The sequence below is a fragment of the Leucoraja erinacea genome, chromosome 20 (genome assembly GCF_028641065.1).
Source record: "Leucoraja erinacea ecotype New England chromosome 20, Leri_hhj_1, whole genome shotgun sequence".
Classification (NCBI taxonomy): domain Eukaryota; kingdom Metazoa; phylum Chordata; class Chondrichthyes; order Rajiformes; family Rajidae; genus Leucoraja; species Leucoraja erinaceus.
The window spans coordinates 20724033-20743805 of NC_073396.1; the positions used below are offsets into that span (position 1 = coordinate 20724033).

Sequence of the window (19773 nt, forward strand, 5' to 3'; positions counted from 1 at the left end):
ACTCCATTGCTCCAGACTTGCTGCCTGACCCGCTGAGTTACTCCAGCATTTTGTGTCGATCCTCAGTGTAAATCCAGCATTTGCAGTTCCTTCCTACACGGTACAACTCTGACTCTGGGTTGATAACTTGCTGTACACAGCACTCACTGCCCGCAGAGCACTGTGAGTCTAAACACGGTGTTTAAAATACTTTTGTTACCCACATTGATGATCACTCACCCTGCATTGAATTAATTATTGATCCTTCTCTCTCTCTCTCCCTCTCCCTCTCCCCGTCCAGCCTGTATTTTTCCCAGGTGAAGTATCATGCTGTGTGGCGTGAGGCCTCCTCCTTCTCCAGTATCCTCATCAGCCCCAAGATGATAACGGATCACATGCCGGACCTGCTGTTGAAGGTGCTGCAACAGCTGTGCAAAGAGGCCCCCACCGTCCTCTGCTCCTCGCACGGCCCAGCGGCCATTGACCCCCTGCCAGTCTAGCTGCATCCAGCCCTCGACCCGGCTGAAGCTGATCTGTGGGCGAGGGAGCGGAGTAACGTTACACACAGCCACTCCTGCCCAGCAAGCATGTTTATACATCGACAGTGCGGACTCCTTCCATCTGCGATCAAGGACGCTTAAAAACAGTACTGAATTATTAAGCATGTTTACTTTAGACAACACGATGGATCTGATCCATTTTTATTCATCCTGAAGAGCTCTTCTAATGAGAACCATTGCAGTAAATCCAGGCCAAAATATATCTACTTTTCAAAGTGGACCAGAGCTTTTATGTGGATAGTTTAACTTGTAAAATTTTGAGTGAAATCAGTGAAGGAGAGATGAATATGGACTGAGATTTCCTCAATTTAGCCATGGTTTTCCGGGAAGGAGAAGAAATGTGTGACGTTTCGGGTTAGACACTGAAGAAGGGTCTCGACCCGAAACGTCACCCATTCCTTCACTCCAGTGACGCTGCATGTCCCGCTGAGTTACTCCAGCCTTTTGTATCTATCTTCAGCTTTTTCAGATCTTGTTTAGGACTGTTCACTGGAAACTACCCTCAAGAACAGCCCAGCCTCGGGGCTATTCCGCCTTGTGTATAATTGGCAAACAAAACTAATGGAGGTGACAGTGGCACAACAGAGACCCTGGTTCGATCCGCACTACGGGTGCTGTTTGTACGATTTTCCTGTGACCACGTGGGTTTGCTCTGGATACTCCGGTTTCCTCTCACATCCCAAAGATGTGCAGGTTTGTAGGTTAATTGCCTTCGGTAAAATTGTCCCTAGTGTTTATGATGGTGCTTGTGTAGGGGCTGATCAATGGTCTGCGTGGACTCGGGCTGAAAGGCCTGTTTCCATGCTGTATCTCCAACATCTAATCAGCTGTTTAAAAAAAAAAATCTGCAGCTGCTGGAAGCCTTTGGTGTGTGATGGTAGTCAGTGAAGTTACAGGAGCAGCAGTTGTCATGGTTATTGATAATCAGCCTGTGTCTTGGAGATGTGAGCTGTTTGTGCACAGCCTCCTCTGCCTGTCGGGGACGGGGTGTACTATGTGCCCATGGCTGAGTGATCAGTGACTGGGGCTTCCTGTGAGGCAGTGAAGCATCCGTCTTGCTGGGAAGCTGAGACTGTGAGGGAGTCTAGTGTCAGGTGTGTGGATTGCGTCCTGCACCCCCTTAAATGGGGCATTGAGAGCTGTGTCCCTGTTCACCTCCCTTTTGTGAGGAGTGTGGAGATATTTGCAGGGTAGCAAGTGGTACTCTGTCGACCATCAGGTGCTCTGTTGAACCTGTGGTAGTTCTGTAAATAACTGTGTGGATGAAGGAGACAGGTTTGTATGGTGGGGGCTGCAGTGGCTTCAAGCAGCAGGCAAAGTCAGTGTGTTGTTCCTGTGTTGTGTGACAGCCCTCAAGCCCCACATACAACAACCTTTCCCGCTGACTATTATTGCACCAGTTGTTGAAATATTACAGCAACGGTAATGCTGTCTTAACAGAACAACATTAATAAATTAGTCAATTAGCCACGGGTAAAGGTTAACCCTCAACTCCTGTGACCATAATTGGCCACAAAGGTCACGGTGCGGTGGCAATAAATGTTACGCTTGTGTGTGAGAGAGGGGACTCCCCAGATACTGAGGTTGGGATTGAGCCATTTGCTGCTGGCGTGAGGTGCCAGTGACTGTATGTCCCGACACTGAGCAGTTTACAGGATACTTTGACAGTGAGAGGCTGATCCCGTTGCATTTTGAGGTGCCAACTATCTAGGAGCTGGGGCTGATCTGTGGTCATTTTGTATGATTGTGAGGAGAAAATAAAAGGCACCGGTGTGAAAAAGGATCCCAACTTGAAACGTGGCCTGTTCATTTCCCTCCACAGATGCTGCCTGTCCTGCTGAGTTTCTCCGGCATCTGCCGTTTCTTGTCCACGTCAGCCAGCCTGCCTGCTGATTAAATATCTCAGCAGCTGCTGGGGTCAGTGTTGAGTTGGTGGGCTCCTGCCTTGTTTTTGCATTTGTGTCTTTTTACACAAGTGTCAGGCATGCCAGGAGCTGATGCTGGCTCGTAGCTCAGCTGCTACCACTAACACCAGGGGCAGCTGGTTGGCACATCCCACCCTGAAACAAACCACCTCCACAACTCAGTCCAATGATCTCCTGATTTGCCAAATAATCCATTTAATACAAAATGGAGTTGTTAAGCACTGATGTTGTAATCTGCTATTAAGATTTAAGGTAAGTAATCAAGAGAAGTTTGCTTATCATTCAGAGCTACAGTGTCAGAATCTTTTGGAAAGTCACAAAGCTTTTAAATGAATGCCTGGAATGGATTATCACGTTGTGTTGCCTATTGGTGTATAATCATTGCTCTGTAAATATTCTGTGATGGAGGTTATTTACATTTCAGCTAATGTACAAAATAAAGTTGTTTCTAACAGTTTCCTAAGCTGATAGTTGTGCTGCCTTCATTGTGAAACTGATTCCACTGACTGAGTGGAGGGAGTAAAACACATTTGCAGTCACCAATCACAGCGAACCATTGTTTCCCCTCAGGCGGTGTAGTAAAAAATAATGCAAATAGTTTAAACTTTTCAATCAGGTGCTTGATTTTACTAAAGCTTTAAGAGAGTGGTCATGTACTAATTGCCTATACCTCTGGATTACATTCATAGAGCTACCCAGCATGGACAGAGGCCATTTGGCACACCTTGGCTGTGCCGAACAAGTTTGCATTCCCATTTATCTGCATTTGGCCCGTATCCCTCTCTTTTTTAACCTTGCTTGTAAAAACTATCCAGAACCAGAAATAAACACTTTCCCACCTCCTCCAACTAATGGTTATATTGTAACATAACTGTTAGCAGGCAACTGAACCATCCTGCCAACAACTCGAGAGCAGTCCTGAACTACTATCTACCTCACTGGAGACCCTCGGACTATCTTTGATCACACTTTGCTGGCTTTATCTTGCACTAAATGTTATTCACATTATTTCCTTTCTCCCGTATCTGTCCACTGTGGATGGCTCGATTGTAATTATATATTGTCTTCCCACTGACTGGTTTGCACGCAACAAAAGCTTTGCACTGTACCTTGGTTCACGTGACAATAAACTAAACCAAACCATTTTTTGGGGGTAAACCTGTATCTACCTTATATTGGAACTGTGTGTGGAGAATTTCAAACAATTCTACACCATAACTAGAGAGAGACAAGGCATACTATCATCCAAACACACTCGGCAAGATTATATCTGCGACACTGGCTTTGGAGACTAATAACCTGTTAATTAGCTCTCCGAAGAAAGAAAGGCAATCAATCAGCATCCACTCACTTAAATCTCACAGCAACAAATGCAAATTTAACTTGCTGTTTATGCCAAAGTTCTTCTGGAACAAACTAAAGACATTTTTTAAACAAAGCTCATTCCCTGGTCTGACATGTAAGTCACAGGAGCAGAATTAGGCCATATTGCCCTTCAAGTCAACTCCGCCATTCAATCATGGCCAATCCAACTTTCCCTCTCGACCCAATTCTCCTGCCTTCTCTCTGTAACCTTTGACACCCTTACTAATCAAGAACCTGTCAATCTCCACTTTAAAAAAAACCCCAAATCTTGGCAATGTATTCCACAGATCCACCTCTGGCTAAAGAAATTGCTCCTCATCTTTTTAAACTTGTTCCCCCAATAGCTCAGATCAGGCAACAAAGCACAATCCAAAGCAAGTTGTAACCAGGGTTCAAGCATGGACATCTCTCTGGCAACAAACCAACCTCAATTCATCATCTGTAAATTCCACCAATTGAGGGTTTGGAGCCCTGTCCTCAGTCTCTAAAATGGCCAATCTTCACCGACTCAGCAATCTTTCAGCTAACAAGGTGTTGAGGCTTCAGCTACAGTTCGTCACTTGTGAACTTCACAATTGCACCTCAGCAAGTCACATCACCCTCCCTCAACTTCTTGCTACAAACCAGAGCACAGTCTCTAGCCCTTAACTTATCCAACCCTCACTTGGAACCTGCACGGGGAACTAACCTCAACTATGAACTAAGGACTTTTGGGTTTTTTTGCACTAGTAATGCAATTAATTTATTGAATTTCAGTTTATTTGATATTATCCCTGTATTATGTTTATAGGCCTACAATGCTGCAGCAAGCACAAATTTCATCTTCTATAGGCTGTACAAATGACAATTAAATATATAAATATACATGCGAATGTCAGAGATTGTGGGGAGACAATTCTAAAGTGAATAAACACATCCTATCTGCTCAAGTTCAAACAAATGCTAACTCATTGGCCGGTGGTTCATTCCACAGCAAGACAATTATCCCAAACATACTGCTAAAGCAACAAAGGAGTTTTTCAAAGCTAAAAAATGGTGAATTCTTGAGTGGCCAAGTCAATCACCCAATCTAAATCCAATTGAGAAGACACCCAGCAACTGGTGATGTCCATGAATCGCAGACTTCAAGCAGTCATTGCATGCAAAGGATATACAACAAAATACTAAACATGACTGCTTTCATTTACGTGACATTGCTATGTCCCAAACATTATGGTGCCCTGAAATAGGGGGGACTATGTATAAACACTGCTGTAATTTCTACATGGTGAAACCAAAATGCATAACAATTGCCTTTATTAAAATCTGACAATGTGCACTTTAACCTCATGTGATTTTTTCTATTACAAATCTCAAATTGTGAAATAAATAAATGACGGGTCTTTGTCCCAAACATTATGGAGGCCACTGTACTTTCCTCAATCATTTTATCTTCCTAATTTCAACACTTAATTGTGAGACTATTACAAGCCACTTACCTCTGACCTTTCCTCCCTATATCTTTCTTGTCCAAGGTATTGACTCAAACAACTCACGCTAAAGGTACCCCCTCCTGCACGTAGCTGGGGCAGCGGTAAACACATCAGGCACAGTGGATAAATTTGGTTTAAGTCTTACTGAACAGAAGTATTGCTGACAATATAAATCACATGCAAATCTCTAACCAATCAACGTAGTCACCATTTATTTAAATCACACAGTAAACATAGAACAGTGATTGAGAATGTAAGCAAACTTCCTCTTTTTTCAACATTTTAACACTTGTTTATATAAAAAGCAGATTAATTTTTGTTACCAGCTGTTCCTCTCCCCATCGGCGGAAACCACTGTTCCAGAACAGATGGGTAACATGCACAGAACAAAACCTTTAGAAAAATTAAGTAGAAAATACATTGGGATTATGTACATTTTAGATAAGGCGTCTATGGTAGAATTAAACCAAGCACAAGGACAAGCAAGGTGTTCCTCTAACTCCGTGCAGAAGTTTGGTCTTTAAGGTTTCTCAATGTTGAAACAGGAAATATTTTAAGATCTGCAGTCACGGAGGGATAAAAACCACGGTCCTAAGAATGCTCCTTTGCTGAAGATATATGTAGTAACGTTAGCATTTGTCACAGAATTAAGTGTTAACAAAAAATTGCAATCTTGTCATCAGTAATTAATTTCCAGTTTATGAAAATAACACTTTCATTGCATTCAAAACAGGGAACGACACTGCGGGACAACTCAAAGTTAAAATTTACTGTTTTAAAAATGAAATTCTAATAGGCACACACATAGTTGTGTGGTTAACCATTTCAGAAACACATGTCATACACAAAAAAATCCGGTAAAGATACAAATCAGAAGCTCGTTAGGATCCAATGCCTTCAAAGAACCATTCTTTTCAAACCCGAGTATCTGTTCCTGCCTTTGTCACCACCTTGCTTGTATCTTCACTAAAAATATAGAATTCAGCAAAAACACGCGCAAGTCCTTCAAAAGTCTAGCATGTTTTCCTTCTCTGCGTCCGCCCAAGAATACTGAAACGCTTGGTTCAATGTGAAACTCTGAAGCACACCTCCAAAGCAGGAGCACATCCTAGTTTTATTAGTTAGTAATTGGCGTAGACCTACCACATGTTAGTTTTAAGTTTAAGTAACGCAGCAGCAGACATGATTAACTCGTACTTAACGCTTACATCAATAAAGCATCTGTGCCAACTTCCAGCTAGCAAGGTAATGTGGTTAGCATGTAATGTAATTATGGAGAGAAAAATAACAGGCCCAACTAAAGCTACCTGTCGCCTCTGAAGTGTTCAAATCTGTTCACACCGTCAGAGCTGTTCTAGGTAATTCTACATCAACACAGTTACTTCCAGCTTGTGTTGACGGTTAATTTGGAGTGATCCTGAGATGTTGGGAATAGATCCTACGCTAGTAATGATTTGAGTTCTGGAAAAGTTGTAAACAGTACCAGATGACGGCAAGGTGCAAATCCTTCTATGATTTAGTGTTTGCAGTGCAAATGAAGTGTTGCATCTAGTTATAGAGGATAATTTGGCAATTTAAATACGAAGAGCGTAATTAGGCAGAGCTGGAGGGGGTAGGGAAGGGAGAGGGAGCAAATGCTAGGTTGTTTAATTGATCCTATTTCATTGCTTAGTAAGTATCAGAAAATAATTAGACGGGTATCTGCTCAATAGCAATTCTAAAGGGAAAAAGTAATCACAATGCAGGGAAAATATTGGCATATTTGAATCAATGCTGTGGGCTTGGTAAACTGGCAAGAGAAGGACAGAGTTACAAAACAAAACATCTTCTCTTCTTCTTCTTTACAGGAATGGGACACAGAACGGCACGGATGGCTTCATCAAAAACCGTTTTAAGGCCTCGCTGAGTTAAAGCCGAACACTCCAGATACTTCACCGAACCTGGGGGAGCAAACAGATCACAACAGCAACATTAAAACAAGTTATAGAGTCACACAGCACAGAAACAGGCTCTTCAGCCCAACTCATCCATGCTGACCAAGATGCCCCATCTGAAGCACAAAACATAGAAGAGTCCAGCATCGAAACTGGCCCAGTGGACGGCACAGTGGCGCAACATCACCTATCCATGTTCTCCAAAGATGCTGCCTGGCCTGCTGAGTTACTCCAGCACTTTATGTCTTATTGTGTCACCCAGTTTAGTGAAAACAATCATGAATAAGGTAAAAAGCTGTAAATTGTTTAAATTCCAGTGAAAGTACTGTGAGCTGCCACGGGCTATTTTCTAAATAAACTGAGGGGGTCTGTTCATCTTTGCTGCCTCACAGCTTCAAAGCTGCTGCACATACTCAGATTACTGATGGATTGAGGCAGAAAGTGTCCGAGATAACGTACCTCATGGAAGGGAGGCCTCAAATGTTAAAGTGATAAATGTCAGCATGTGAACTGTAGGGGTTCAATTATTCAATTATAGGGGCAGCACAATGGCACAGCTGTAGAGTTGCTGCCTTGCAGTGCCATGGACCCGGGTTCAGTGTCCGTGCCAAACATGATGCCAAGTTAAACTAATCTCCTCTGCCTGCATGTGATCCACATCCTTCCATTCCCTGCACATCCCGTCTCTAAATGCCACTGTGGTATTTGCCTCCTCCTCCTCCTCCACCACCACCCTTGGTGAGCGTTCCAGATACACCACTCTTGGCTTGTACTTCACCGCAAATCTTTGCCACTCTCACCTTAAAGCTGTGCTCTCTAGTCAGGAATAAGAGCCTTTTCCTGTGCTGTTCTGTTCCATGTGCAGGCAGAGGAGATTTGTTTAACTGGGCATCATGTTCGGCACCGACATTGTGGACCGCAGGGTCTGTACTTGTGCTGTAATGCTTGGTGTGCAGGGATAAGAGATTATTTTAACTTAGTGACATGTTCGGCACAGACACTGTTGGGCAAAGGGCCTGTTCCTTTGCTATAGTGTTTCATGCTCTATGTGCTGGCAGAGGAGATTAGATTAACTTGGCATCATGTTCAGCATGGACATTGAGGGCCGGAGGACCTGTTCCATGTGAATACTCTCTGCTCCCCATCGGTGGTGCAGCCGGGGCTCGTCTCAGCCCCCAGTGGCGAGTGGTGGAAGCGGGCAGAGTGAGACAGCCGCAGGGGAAGGGCACCTACCGATCTCCTTGGCCATGGCCAGGCCCTGGGGGTAGGTGATGGGGGTCAGCTTCTTCTCCCTCAGCTTCTCAATTGTGTCCTTGTCATCTCGCAGATCCAGCTTGGTGCCCACCAGGATGATGGGTGTGTTTGGGCAATGGTGCCGAACCTCTGGATACCACTGGGGTGGGAGGTGAGGAAAAAAGTAAAATCATCAACCTTACTGAGAATTGTGGACACAGCCCAGACCATTACACAAACCAACCTCCCTTCCACTGACTCTAGATTCAGAGACAGTTTCTTCCCAGCTGTTTTCAGGCAACTGAACCGCCCTATCAACAACTAAAGAACAATCCTGACCTCCCGTCTACTTCATTGGAGACCCTCGGACTATCTTTAATCGGACTTTACTGGACTTTATCGTGCACTGAATGTTATTCTCTGTACACTGTGGATAACTCGATTGTAATCATGTATTGTCCTTCTGCTGACTGGTTAGCACGCAACAAAAGCTTTTCACTGTACCTCGGTACACGTGATAATAAACAAAACTAAACTATCCTTATGCAGTTCCTTCGCTGATTCAGCAACCCAAACACCCAGGAACAAAGAAGATTATAGAGTGATTGACACTGCCTGGTCCTTCACGGGTACTGACCTCCCCACCATAGAAGGAATCTACAGGAGGTGCTGCCTCAAAAAGGCAGCCAGCATCATCAGACCCACACCACCCTGGACACGCTCTCATTTCACTCCTGCCATCGGGAAGAAGATACAGGAGTCTGCAAACTGTGGCCACAGTCAGGCGCTTGAACACTGCGCAACACTACCCTCAATGGACTATTTTAGGTTGCATTAAAGACACATAATTTTTTTGCAGTACTATTGGGGTTATTAATTTATTGTCCTGCACCAGCACTCCCAAGTCCCTTTGCATCTCCCATTTCTGGATTCTCTCGCCATTTAGAAAATAATCTACGCCTTTATACTTATTACCAAAATGCATGACTCCGCACTTTGCTGCACTGAATTTCATCTGCCACTTCCTTGCCCACTCTCCTAACCTGTCCAACTACTTCTGTAGAGTCCTTTCTTCCTCTACACTGCCAGCCTCTCCCCTATCTTAGCATCTGCAAACGTGGCCACAAAGCCTTCAATCTCTTTATTCAAATCATTAATATACAATGAGAAGAGAAACAGCCCCAGCAGTGACCCTTGTGGAACTCATTGTGGGTACATAAGCCACTTAAATATTTGATCAGACTCTTACATATACCCCCCCCACTTTTAATTACAGCAGCACCCAGGTAAGACGGTAACAGAAGCATCTGACATGGTGGAGGGAGGAGTTGGCACTCACCTTGGCACGGACATTTTCAAAGGAAGCTGGGCTGACCAGTGAGAAGCAGATCAGGAAGACATCCTGTAGTGGAACAGACAGGCAGAATCACTGTAGATTACAATCTCTATCCCCATCCGCCCCCCCGCCCCCCCCACACGCAATGGGTGCCCTGCACACACAAAGGAAGATGCAGAGAAACCCAATCAGCAGCTGATTCAGAACGAGTCACCATAACTTTGGCAGCACAGTAGTGCAGCTGCAGAGTTGCTGCCTCACTGCGATCCTGACTACAGGTGCTGTCTCTACAGATTTTGCACGTTCTCCCTGTGACCACGTGGGTTTTCTCCGTTTTTCCCCCACATTCAAAGGACGTGCAGGTTAATTGGCATCTGTAAATTGTCCCTAGTGTATAGGATAGTGCTTGTGCACGGGGTGATCGCTTGTTGGCGCAGACTTGGTGGGACGAATGGCCTGTTTCTGTGCTATATCTCTAAAAACAAAAAGACGCGGTAATAATGTGGGCAGTGCATCCCATAGTAAGCTGAATGCACATGCCTAAGTCATTGGAGCAGCATTTGGCCCATTAAGTCTATACCATTCAATCATGGCTGATCTATCCCTCTCAAATTCCTCCTCATTTCCTTTCTAAAGGTACATTCTTTTATTCTGAGGCTGTGCCCTCTGATCCTAGATTCTCCCACTTCCGGGAATCATGGCTCCCAAGCTGCCATCCCGACTGCTGCTAAACCTGGTTAAGATAGATAGATATAGATATGCCATTTATTGTCACTATACATGTACAGTGAAACTGAAAGCTGCTCGTACTCAGTGCATACATACAATTTAGCACAAAAAACAAGGTTAAAAGGATTAGGAGTATCTCAGCGGGTCAGGCAGCACCCCTGGAGAAAAGGAATAGGTGACATTTCAGGTCCAAACCCCTTCTTCAGATCGAATGACAGGGGGAGAGGGAAACCAGAGGTATGAAAACGTTCGGAACAAATCAGATGACCAAGTAAAGGTGGAGCGGAGCTCACAATGGTTCATTGTTGGCTGTGGAAGAGGTGATTACGAAGGGATATATGGATGCAAACAATGGAACAGTGAGGACGACTAGGGTGGGGGAGGGACAGAGAGAGGAAATGGAGGGGTTACTTGAAATTAGAGAAATCAACATTCATACCGCTGGGTTGTGTAAAAGGATTAAGAACTCAGCCAGATTACACACCCTGAAAATAAACAGGATAGCCAGTCACTCAAACAATCTCTCCCGTAAAGGTGTAGGTGGGGCTGCAAGTTGCAACATGCAACACACCGCTCCTGCCCTGCCTGCACCAGAAAAGAATCTCCGGTCTGTATCAGAGGTTCAAAGAGCCAGACTCACACTTTCCACGGGGCTTGAATGTAACAAAGAATTTGAGGATGTTAGTCATACAGCACGGAAACAACCTCTTTGGCGCAACTCATGCACAATGCCAACCTACTCTCGTCCCATTTCTCCATGTTTATCCTTTACGTTAGCAGCTAAGTGGGTGGCACCGTGGCATAGCAGGAAGAGCCGCTGCCTTACAGCACCAGAGACCCGGATTTGATCCCAACCTCGGGTGCTGTCTATGTGGAGTTTGCACTTTCTTCCTTTGACCACATGGGTTTTCTACCACGTCGCAGACTTGCTGGGTTTGTAGGTGAATTGGCCTCTGTAAAATCGTAGGGAGTGAATGGGAAAGTGGGACAACATAGAAATATCAGTTCCAGGACTTCAGAAGGGAAGCGGGAGTTTATCTTCCACAGATAAGGTCCGTCCCAGAATCTCAGAGGAATCAGTCTAATCTGAAGAAGGGTCCCGACCTGAAACCTTCACCTATCCATGTTCTCTCGAGGTGCTGGGTGGAACTGTGGTGCAGCGGTAGAGTTGCTGCCTTACAGTGCCGGGGACCTGGATTCGATCTTGAATGCGGGTACAGTCTGTACGGAGTTTGCACGTTCTCCCCGTGACCACATGGGTTTTCTCCGGATGCTCCAGTTTCCTCCCACACTCCAAAGACGCACAGGTTTGTAGGTTAATTGGCCTTGGTAAAGATTGCAAATGATCTCTAATGTGTAGGATGGTGTTAGTGTACAGGGATTGCTGGTCAGCACAGATTCTATGGGCTGAAGGACCCGTTTTGCACTGTATCTCTAAACTAAGCCTGCTCCAGCACTTTGCGGTTTTTTTTGTAATCATCACAAACGGTGGTGGATGTATGGAACAAGCTGCCAGAGTAAGTAAATGAGGCAGGTACAACAACATTTAAAAAGTATGCGGATAGGAAAGGCTCAGAGGGATATGGGAAAGACACGGGCAAATTGTTCAGGTTGGGACCACTCTTCAGTCCTGATCCGAAACATCCTCTATCCATTCCCTTCACAGATGCTGCCCGACCCACTGAGTTCCTCAAGCGTTTTGCTCAAGATTGCAGCATCTGCCATTCCTTGTATCTCCTGAGTTGGGGCATCTTGGTCAGCATGAACGAGCTGGGCCGAAGGGCCTGTTTCTGTGCTGTATGACTCTGTGAACCGTTTAATACCACAGGTTTTTAAATTTTGATCTCAGATTTCCAGCATCTGGAATTTCCCCCCCGATTGCAGAACTATGGATTAATATCAAGCAGGAGCGTTTCACAGGCACCTCTGGGCTGATGGACAACAAGGGGTGTCAAAAGTTGGGATGGGGGCAACGATACTTGGTGTAGGTTAAACTGTCGAAGAACAAACCACTTGTCACTGCTCCACTGCAAGGAGGAAGCAAAACGGCAGAAAAATCCACAACCATTAAAGGATCAAGTTAACACCCCATCCCACTAGAGTGGCTGCACTGTCATTACAATACCTGCCAGGCAACAACAGAACACAACCAAGAGCAGGATGTTGGGAAATGGAGACCAGGGTGAATAAACAACCCAGCAGGTCAGGTGAAGGAACAGCATCTCATACTCCAGTAGGGTAGCTTACAACCCAACGGTGTGAACAAAGAGTTCTCCAATTTCCAGTAACAAGCCCTCTTTCTCCCTCTCTCTTTCCACCCCCCCCCCCTCCATTTGTCCCATTATGTCACCCCTTTCCCCCCCACGCCTTACCCCTGTCCCCTTCTACCTATATCCCTCCGTCTGGTTTTACATTTCACTCTTCTCTCCTTAGTTCTAGAAGTCTACTGTGGCCCACTGTGTCGATCACAGCGTCAACCCCACCCTCACCTCCCCAACACCCATTACCTACCATCTCCCACCCCCTTCCTCTCACCCTCTGTCCAACAACCTGGCTCGCTCACCCTACGATATGTCTCTCCTAACCCTCACCTACCCCGCTCTTTACACACCGGCTCCTCTCTCTCCCTACTTGCTACTCCTCCCCACCCACCACACCTCCCTCGCCTTACATATCTCCCCCTCCTCACCCTCTTACGTGCCATTCTCTCCCCTCCCTCTGTCTGCACCACCCCTCCCCCTCTCTGCACCACCCCTCCCAAAGCAGCACCCCCACCCCACACACTTTCCCCTTTCCCCCCCCTCTTTCTTAACCCACCCTCCCTCACCCACCGTCGCCCCCTCCCTCTGCCCCACCCTTCCCACCATCCACACCACCCCTCCCCCGCGGGCGCCACTCACAGTCTGGGGGTAGGAGAGTGGCCGCAGACGGTCGTAGTCCTCCTGCCCGGCCGTGTCCCACAACCCCAGGTTCACCGGCTTGCCGTCCCCCATCACGTTGGCCGAGTAGTTGTCAAAGCTGCGGGGAGAGGCAGCTTCAGCTGGGTGGGGGCAGGCAAACCCCCCTCCCTCACCACCACAACGGCCCACCAAACCCTTCTCTGTCAACCCAGAGATCATGCAATAACCCCTCTCCATCCTCACCCCATACATCACTCACACCCTACCCTACGCACCCAACCATGTATCCCTACTTCTCTCACCATACACACTTCCCTACTCACCGCCCACACCGCTTCCCCCCCTCACCCCACATCCCCCCCCCTTCCTCACCCCACATACCCCCCCTCACCTCACTCCACGTACACCCCACCCTCACCAAACAAAAACTTCCCTCTCGCACACCCCACCCCCCGTGCACTGCTCTTCCCCCCTCACCTTTCCCCCCCCTCCATCACCATCTGCACCTATATATCTCTATATACACCCCCTCCCCCCTCCCTCACCGTCTGCACCCCACCTCTCCAATGCATCTTGTTTGCCCCCTCCACCCTTCTTTAGCTCCCCCGTCTCTCAGTCAAGTTCCCTCACCCCCTGCCCCTCCCCTCGACCACTCCAGTGAACCCTGGGCCGGTTGTAGAGTTCTTGCTCCGCAAACCCCCCTCCCCCTCTCAGACGCGGAAGCGTGAAACGCAAACTCACACGGTGGGGATGTATTCTCCAGGGAAGGCGTTGGTCGTGTAGCTGATGAGAAGACATGTCTTACCCACCGCGCTGCAGACGGGAGAGAACAGAGGCGTTAGACGGCCCACATTGAGGGAGCCGGGTCAGGCTGGACGGGCCTTTGTGCCGCCGCAGGCCGCTCTGACAGAGGCACATCTGCCAGTGACCTCACCCGTTCCCCACCACTGCCTGCCTGATGTGACCACACATAGTGCACCCGTTCCAAGAAGTCTGGTGGAAGGAACTTTATAAATAGACACGGTGCGAGCAGATTATGTGGCAATGAGCAGAGAGCACCGAGGGGGTCACCATTCATCAGCCGCAGCGTCAGAACCAGCACCCACAGGACACTGGACTCATGGGGTGGCTTGGAGAGAGGGCTTGGGGGAAGGGGGAGAGACAGAGTAATTTAGAAAAAGACCTTTTTATCTTACAGAACGTGGATAAGATATCAAGGTTTGTCTGGAGAGGTTAAAGAGATGGAATACTAGAGGGATGGGGCTGCCTGAGGAGTGGAGCAAGGGTCAACACTGTCTGCCTGTGCTTGACTGTTTGAAAGATACGGCATGGAAACAGGCCCTTCGGCCCATCAAGTCCCCACCAACTATCGATCACTCGTTCTTTGTTATCCCACTTTCTCATCGTGCACATTCACTGTGATCATGGCTGATCATCCCCAATCAGTACCCCATTCCTGCCTTCTCCCCATATCCCCTGACTACGCTATCTTTAAGAGCCCTATCTAGCTTTCTCTTGAAAGTATCCAGAGAAACGGCCTCCACCGCCCTCTGAGGCAGAGAATTCCACACTCACAACTTTTTATGTGAAAAAGTGTTTCCTCATCTCCGTTCTAAATGGCTGACTCCTTATTCTTAAACTGGGGTCCCTGGTTCTGGACTCCCCCAACATCGGGAATATGTTTCCTGCCTGTAGCGTGCCCAAACCCTTAATAATCTTATATGTTTCAATAAGATCCTCTCTCATCCTTCTAAACTCCAGAGTGTAGAAGCCCAGCCGCTCCATTCTCTCAGCATGTGACAGTCCCGCCACCCCGGGAATTAACCTTGTAAACCTACGCTGCACTCCCTCAATAGCAAGAACGTCCTTCCTCAAATTAGGGGACCAAAACTGCATACAATACTCCAGGTGTAGTCTCACTAGGGCCCTATACAACTGCAGAAGGACCTCTTTGCTCCGATACTCAACTCCTCTTGTTATGAAGGCCAACATGCATTCGCTTTCTTCACTGCCTGCTGTACCTGCATGCTTACTTTCAGTGACTGATGAACAAGGACCCCCAGACCCCTTGTCCCAACTTGATACCATTTAGATAATAATCTGCCTTCCTGTTTTTGCTACCAAAGTGGATAACCTCACATGTATCCACATTAAACTGCATCTGCCATGCATCTGCCCACTCACCCAACTTGCCCAAGAAACCCTGCATTCTCATAGCATCCTCCTCACAGTTCACACTGCCACCCAGCTTTGTGTCATCTGCAAATTTACTAATGTTACTTTGAATCCCTTCGTCTAAATCATTGATGTATATTGTAAATGGTTGTGGTCCCAGTACCGAGCCTTGCGGTAACCCTCTAGTCACTGCCTGCCATTCTGAAAGGGACCCGTTAATCCCTACTCTTTGTTTCCTGTCTGCCAACTAATTTTCTATCCATGTCAGCATTCTACCCCCAATATCATGTGCCCTAATTTTGCCCACTAATCTCCTATGTGGGACCTTATCAAATGCTTTCTGAAAGTCCAGGTACACTACATCCACTGGCTCTCCCTTGTCCATTTTCCTCGTTACATCCTCAAAAAATTCCAAAAGATTAGTCAAGCATGATTTCCCCTTCGTAAAACCATGCTGACTCGGACCGATCCTGTTACTGCTATCCAAATGTGCCGCTATTTCATCTTTCACGATTGACTCCAGCATCTTCCCCACCACCAATGTCAGACTAACTAGTCTATAATTCCGTTTTCTCTTTCCAGCCTTTCTTAAAAAGTGGGATAACATTAGCTACCCTCCAATCCCCAGGAACTGATCCTGAATCTATAGAACATTGGAAAATTATCACCAATGCGTCCACGATTTCTAGAGCCACTTCCTTAAGTATCCTGGGATGCAGACCATCAGGCCCTGGGGATTTATCAGCCTTCAGTCCCATCAGTCTACCCAACACCATTTTCTGCCTAATGTCGATTTCCTTCAGTTCCTCTGTCACCCCAGATCCTCTAGCCACTAGTACACCAGGAAGATTGTTTGTGTCCTCCTTAGTGGAAGATGGATCCAAAGTACCTGTTCAACTCATTTCCTTGTTCCCCATAATAAATCAATAAGAGAATGTGCAAACTCCACACAGACAGCACCCAAGTTCAGGATCGAACCCGGGTCTCTGGCGTGGTGCTTTATCAGAAGCTGTGGAAGTGATTCACGGGTGGGGGGGTTGCAGAGAGACGGAGAGTGAGAGAGAGAGAGAGAGACAACATTCAGGAATTAAAACAAGAGGTCACGGAGAGAGTTCTGACTTTGATCTGCTGAACAGGCGCAAATGAAAGCAGATGTGAAGTGCCGCTGTACAAACAGAAGCTAGGAATGTGAAGATGGTGTTGGGATCCGATTATGACACACTGAACCAAGTGTGGGATTGTGAACAAGACTTCAGACACGCTCCTGTTTTAATTAGCTGGATTTGATTCATAGCCGTGGGGTTATACAAGCCATAGAAAAAATTGATAGAAATGGCAATTATGTATTGATAAAATGCTACAAAGTATTTCAAAGTTTTGATTTAGCTACTTGACAATGTCTTGCTTTTAAAGAGGGTAGTGGGTTAAGGCCAGGGAGTGTAGACTTATGAATACACACATCTGAAGGCAAAGCCACTCCCATGGTGTTTAAAGGTCAAAATTGGGGATCATCAGGTTGGGCAAAGTGAAGGGCAAGGCTAGGAACAGATTTGAAATTTAAGTGGGTAACTATCAACAGGGCAGCAATTGGGTCTGCACAGTGTGAGGTATTGGGTGTGTTAGGCCAGGGAAAGAATGTAAACAAAAGTCAACTCTTAATGAATACGCAATTGTCTGCAGACAGAGGTGGACTCAGCCTGGTCCATCACGAGCACAGCCCCACCCATCATCAACATGAGGAAAGACACAAGTCAGGCAGCATCTCTGGAGAACATGGATAGGTGACATTTTGGGTCGGGACCCTTTTGCACCTACAAGAGGCGCTGCCTCTAGAAGGCGGCATCTATCATTAAGGATCCCCACCATCTGGCCCACGCCCTCTTCTCACTGCTACTTTTGTTTACAGATACAGCTTGGAATCAGGCCCTTCGGCCCACGTTGACCATTAATCACCCTTTGACATTAGTTGGGTTATCCGACTTTCTCATCCACTCTCTACACACGAGGGACAGTTTATGGACGCCAATTAACCTACAAACCCACACGTCTTTAGGACGTGGGTGGAAACCGGAGCAGTCGATGGTCACATGGAGAATGTGCAAACTCCTCACAGACAGCACCCAGGTCAAGTCAGGATCAAACCCAGGTCTCTGGCACTGTGCGGCAAAAAAAAATGGAGGGGGGGGGGGAAGAGTGGGAGGCAGTGGGGGGAGGGGGGGGGAAAAGGGGGGGGGGGAGGGGAAAGGGGGAGGGGAGGAGAGGGGAAAGGGAAGAGGGGAGAGGGAGAGGGAGGAGGGAGGGGAGGAGGGGAGAGGGGAAAGGGAGAGGGAATTGGGGGGGGGGGGAGAAGGGGGAGGGGGGTAGGGGAATGGGGGGTGGAGGGGGAAGAAGGGGGCGGGGAGAGAATGGGGGGGGGGGGGAGGGGGAGGGAGGGAGGGGAGGAAGGGGGATGGGGGGGAGGGGGGATGGGGAGGGGGGGATGAGGAATGTGGGGTAAGAGGGGGAGAGGGGGAGAGGGGGAGAGGAAATGGGGGGTGGAGGGAGAGGGAAATGGGGGGGGGAGGGGGAGGGGAGAGGGGGGGGGGGGGGGGGGTAGAGGGGGGGAAAGGGGGAGCGCGCTGAGGGCGGGGCCGCAGGCCAGACGGCGGGTGGGGACGGAGAGGGTGGGTGTGAGGAGATGCAGCGTCGCCAGGGTCGGTGTAGAAGAGGCTGGACACGAACAGCGGCGGCTTCGACACTCACCCATCGCCCACCACCACACACTTTATCGCCTGCATCAGACCAGCGCTCCTCTCCCTCTCGGCCTCGCTCGCTCGCTCGCTAACGGAAGTCCAGCCCAACCCTGCCGCCCACACTTCCACAACTGCAGCGCCGCCCGCCCCGCGGCGCCCATCGGTATTGCACCGCCCCCCGGCCAGCGGGACTGCAGCGCCGCCCGACAGCGCCCCCGCGCCCAGCAGCACCCAACGGGACTTCAGCGCCTTGTGTTTAAGAAGGAACTGCAACTGCAGCGCCGTAGGGTTCCCCCGAGCGGAATACTGCGGGACTGCAGCGCCCCCGCGCCCAGCAAGATCGCGGCTCCCGGTGGCACCCAAAGGTAGTACAGCGTCGCCCGGTCTTCCCGACAGCGCCCCCTCCCGCCCCGCTCATCAACTCGCAACGTTACTGCACAGCTGCCCAAAGTAGGATCTTATAGCAGCTGCCTGCACCGCTTCTCATTTTGCTCCGAAAACACAAAATGCTGGAGTAACTCAGCGGGACAGGCAGCATCTCTGGAGAGAAGGAATGGGTGACGTTTCGGTCGTGACCCTTCTTCATACTAGTCAGGGAAGAGGGAAACGAGAGATATAGAACAAATGAATGAAAGATATGCAAAAAAGGAAAGGAAACAGGCCATTGTTAGCTTATTGATAAAGGAAGCAGGCCATTGTTAGCTGGGTGAGAACGGGAACCTGGCGCGACTTGGGTGGGGTGGAGAGAGAGGGAATGGAATGCAGTGTTACTTGAAGTTAGAAAACTTTCCCTGTCCCTCTCTCATTTCGCTCCACCTGGTGGTTTAAAGAGTGATTACGGGAATTATCTTTAAATTGTTACAGTTGGTCAGGACCAAAGATCTTATAGCAAAGCTATAAGATCTTTGGTCAGGACCTTTCTCCACAGACTGATTATAAGGGGGGGGGGGGGGTCTGCATTGGGTGGAATAAGTAACAGGCTGGTGTGAAAAGGAGACATAAAAAGGTATAGTGGCTAATTATCAGAGTGGCTTTAGAAACATAGAAATTAGGTGCAGGAGTAGGCCATTCGGCCCTTCGAGCCTGCACCGCCATTCAATATGATCATGGCTGATCATCCAACTCAGTATCCCGTACCTGCCTTCTCTCCATACCCTCTGATCCCCTTAGCCACAAGGGCCACATCTAACTCCCTCTTAAATATAGCCAATGAACTGGCCTTGACTACCCTCTGCGGCAGAGAGTTCCAGAGATTCACCACTCTCTGTGTGAAAAAAGTTCTTCTCATCTCGGTTTTAAAGGATTTCCCCCCTTATCCTTAAGCTGTGACCCCTTGTCCTGGACTTCCCCCAACATCGGGAGCAATCTTCCTGCATCTAGCCTGTCCAACCCCTTAAGAATTTTGTAAGTTTCTATAAGATCCCCTCTCAATC

General features: G+C 47.8%; 2 protein-coding genes across 2 annotated transcripts in view; one reads left to right on the forward strand and one right to left on the reverse strand.

Annotated features, from left to right (window-relative positions):
- The window catches only part of daglb (diacylglycerol lipase, beta), a 30047-nt gene extending 27120 nt beyond the window's left edge, over positions 1-2927 (forward strand). Inside the window, exon 15 of the mRNA XM_055651596.1 lies at positions 281-2927. Within this exon, the coding sequence (XP_055507571.1) occupies positions 281-479 (199 nt within the window). The 3' untranslated portion in view covers positions 480-2927. The remainder of the gene's footprint in view (positions 1-280) is intronic.
- A 2562-nt stretch (positions 2928-5489) lies between these two features.
- LOC129706939 (ras-related C3 botulinum toxin substrate 1-like) lies at positions 5490-18473 on the reverse strand. Its single transcript, XM_055651612.1, has 6 exons — positions 18351-18473; positions 14175-14246; positions 13434-13551; positions 9808-9870; positions 8469-8628; positions 5490-7241 (listed from the first exon to the last, which is right to left on the reverse strand). The coding sequence occupies exons 1-6, from the start codon at positions 18383-18385 to the stop codon at positions 7111-7113; spliced, it is 579 nt and encodes a 192-aa protein (XP_055507587.1). The 5' UTR covers positions 18386-18473; the 3' UTR covers positions 5490-7110.
- Between the last annotated feature and the right edge of the window lie 1300 nt (positions 18474-19773).

Coding starts and splice junctions, on each gene's coding strand:
- LOC129706939 (XM_055651612.1), bottom strand. CDS start 18,385: ATGCAGGCGATAAAGTGTGTGGTGGTGGGCGATGG. Junction 8,629..9,807: donor TTGAAAATGTCCGTGCCAAG/GTGAGTGCCAAC, acceptor CTCCCACCCCAG/TGGTATCCAGAGGTTCGGCA. Junction 7,242..8,468: donor GGCCATGGCCAAGGAGATCG/GTAGGTGCCCTT, acceptor TTGCTCCCCCAG/GTTCGGTGAAGTATCTGGAG.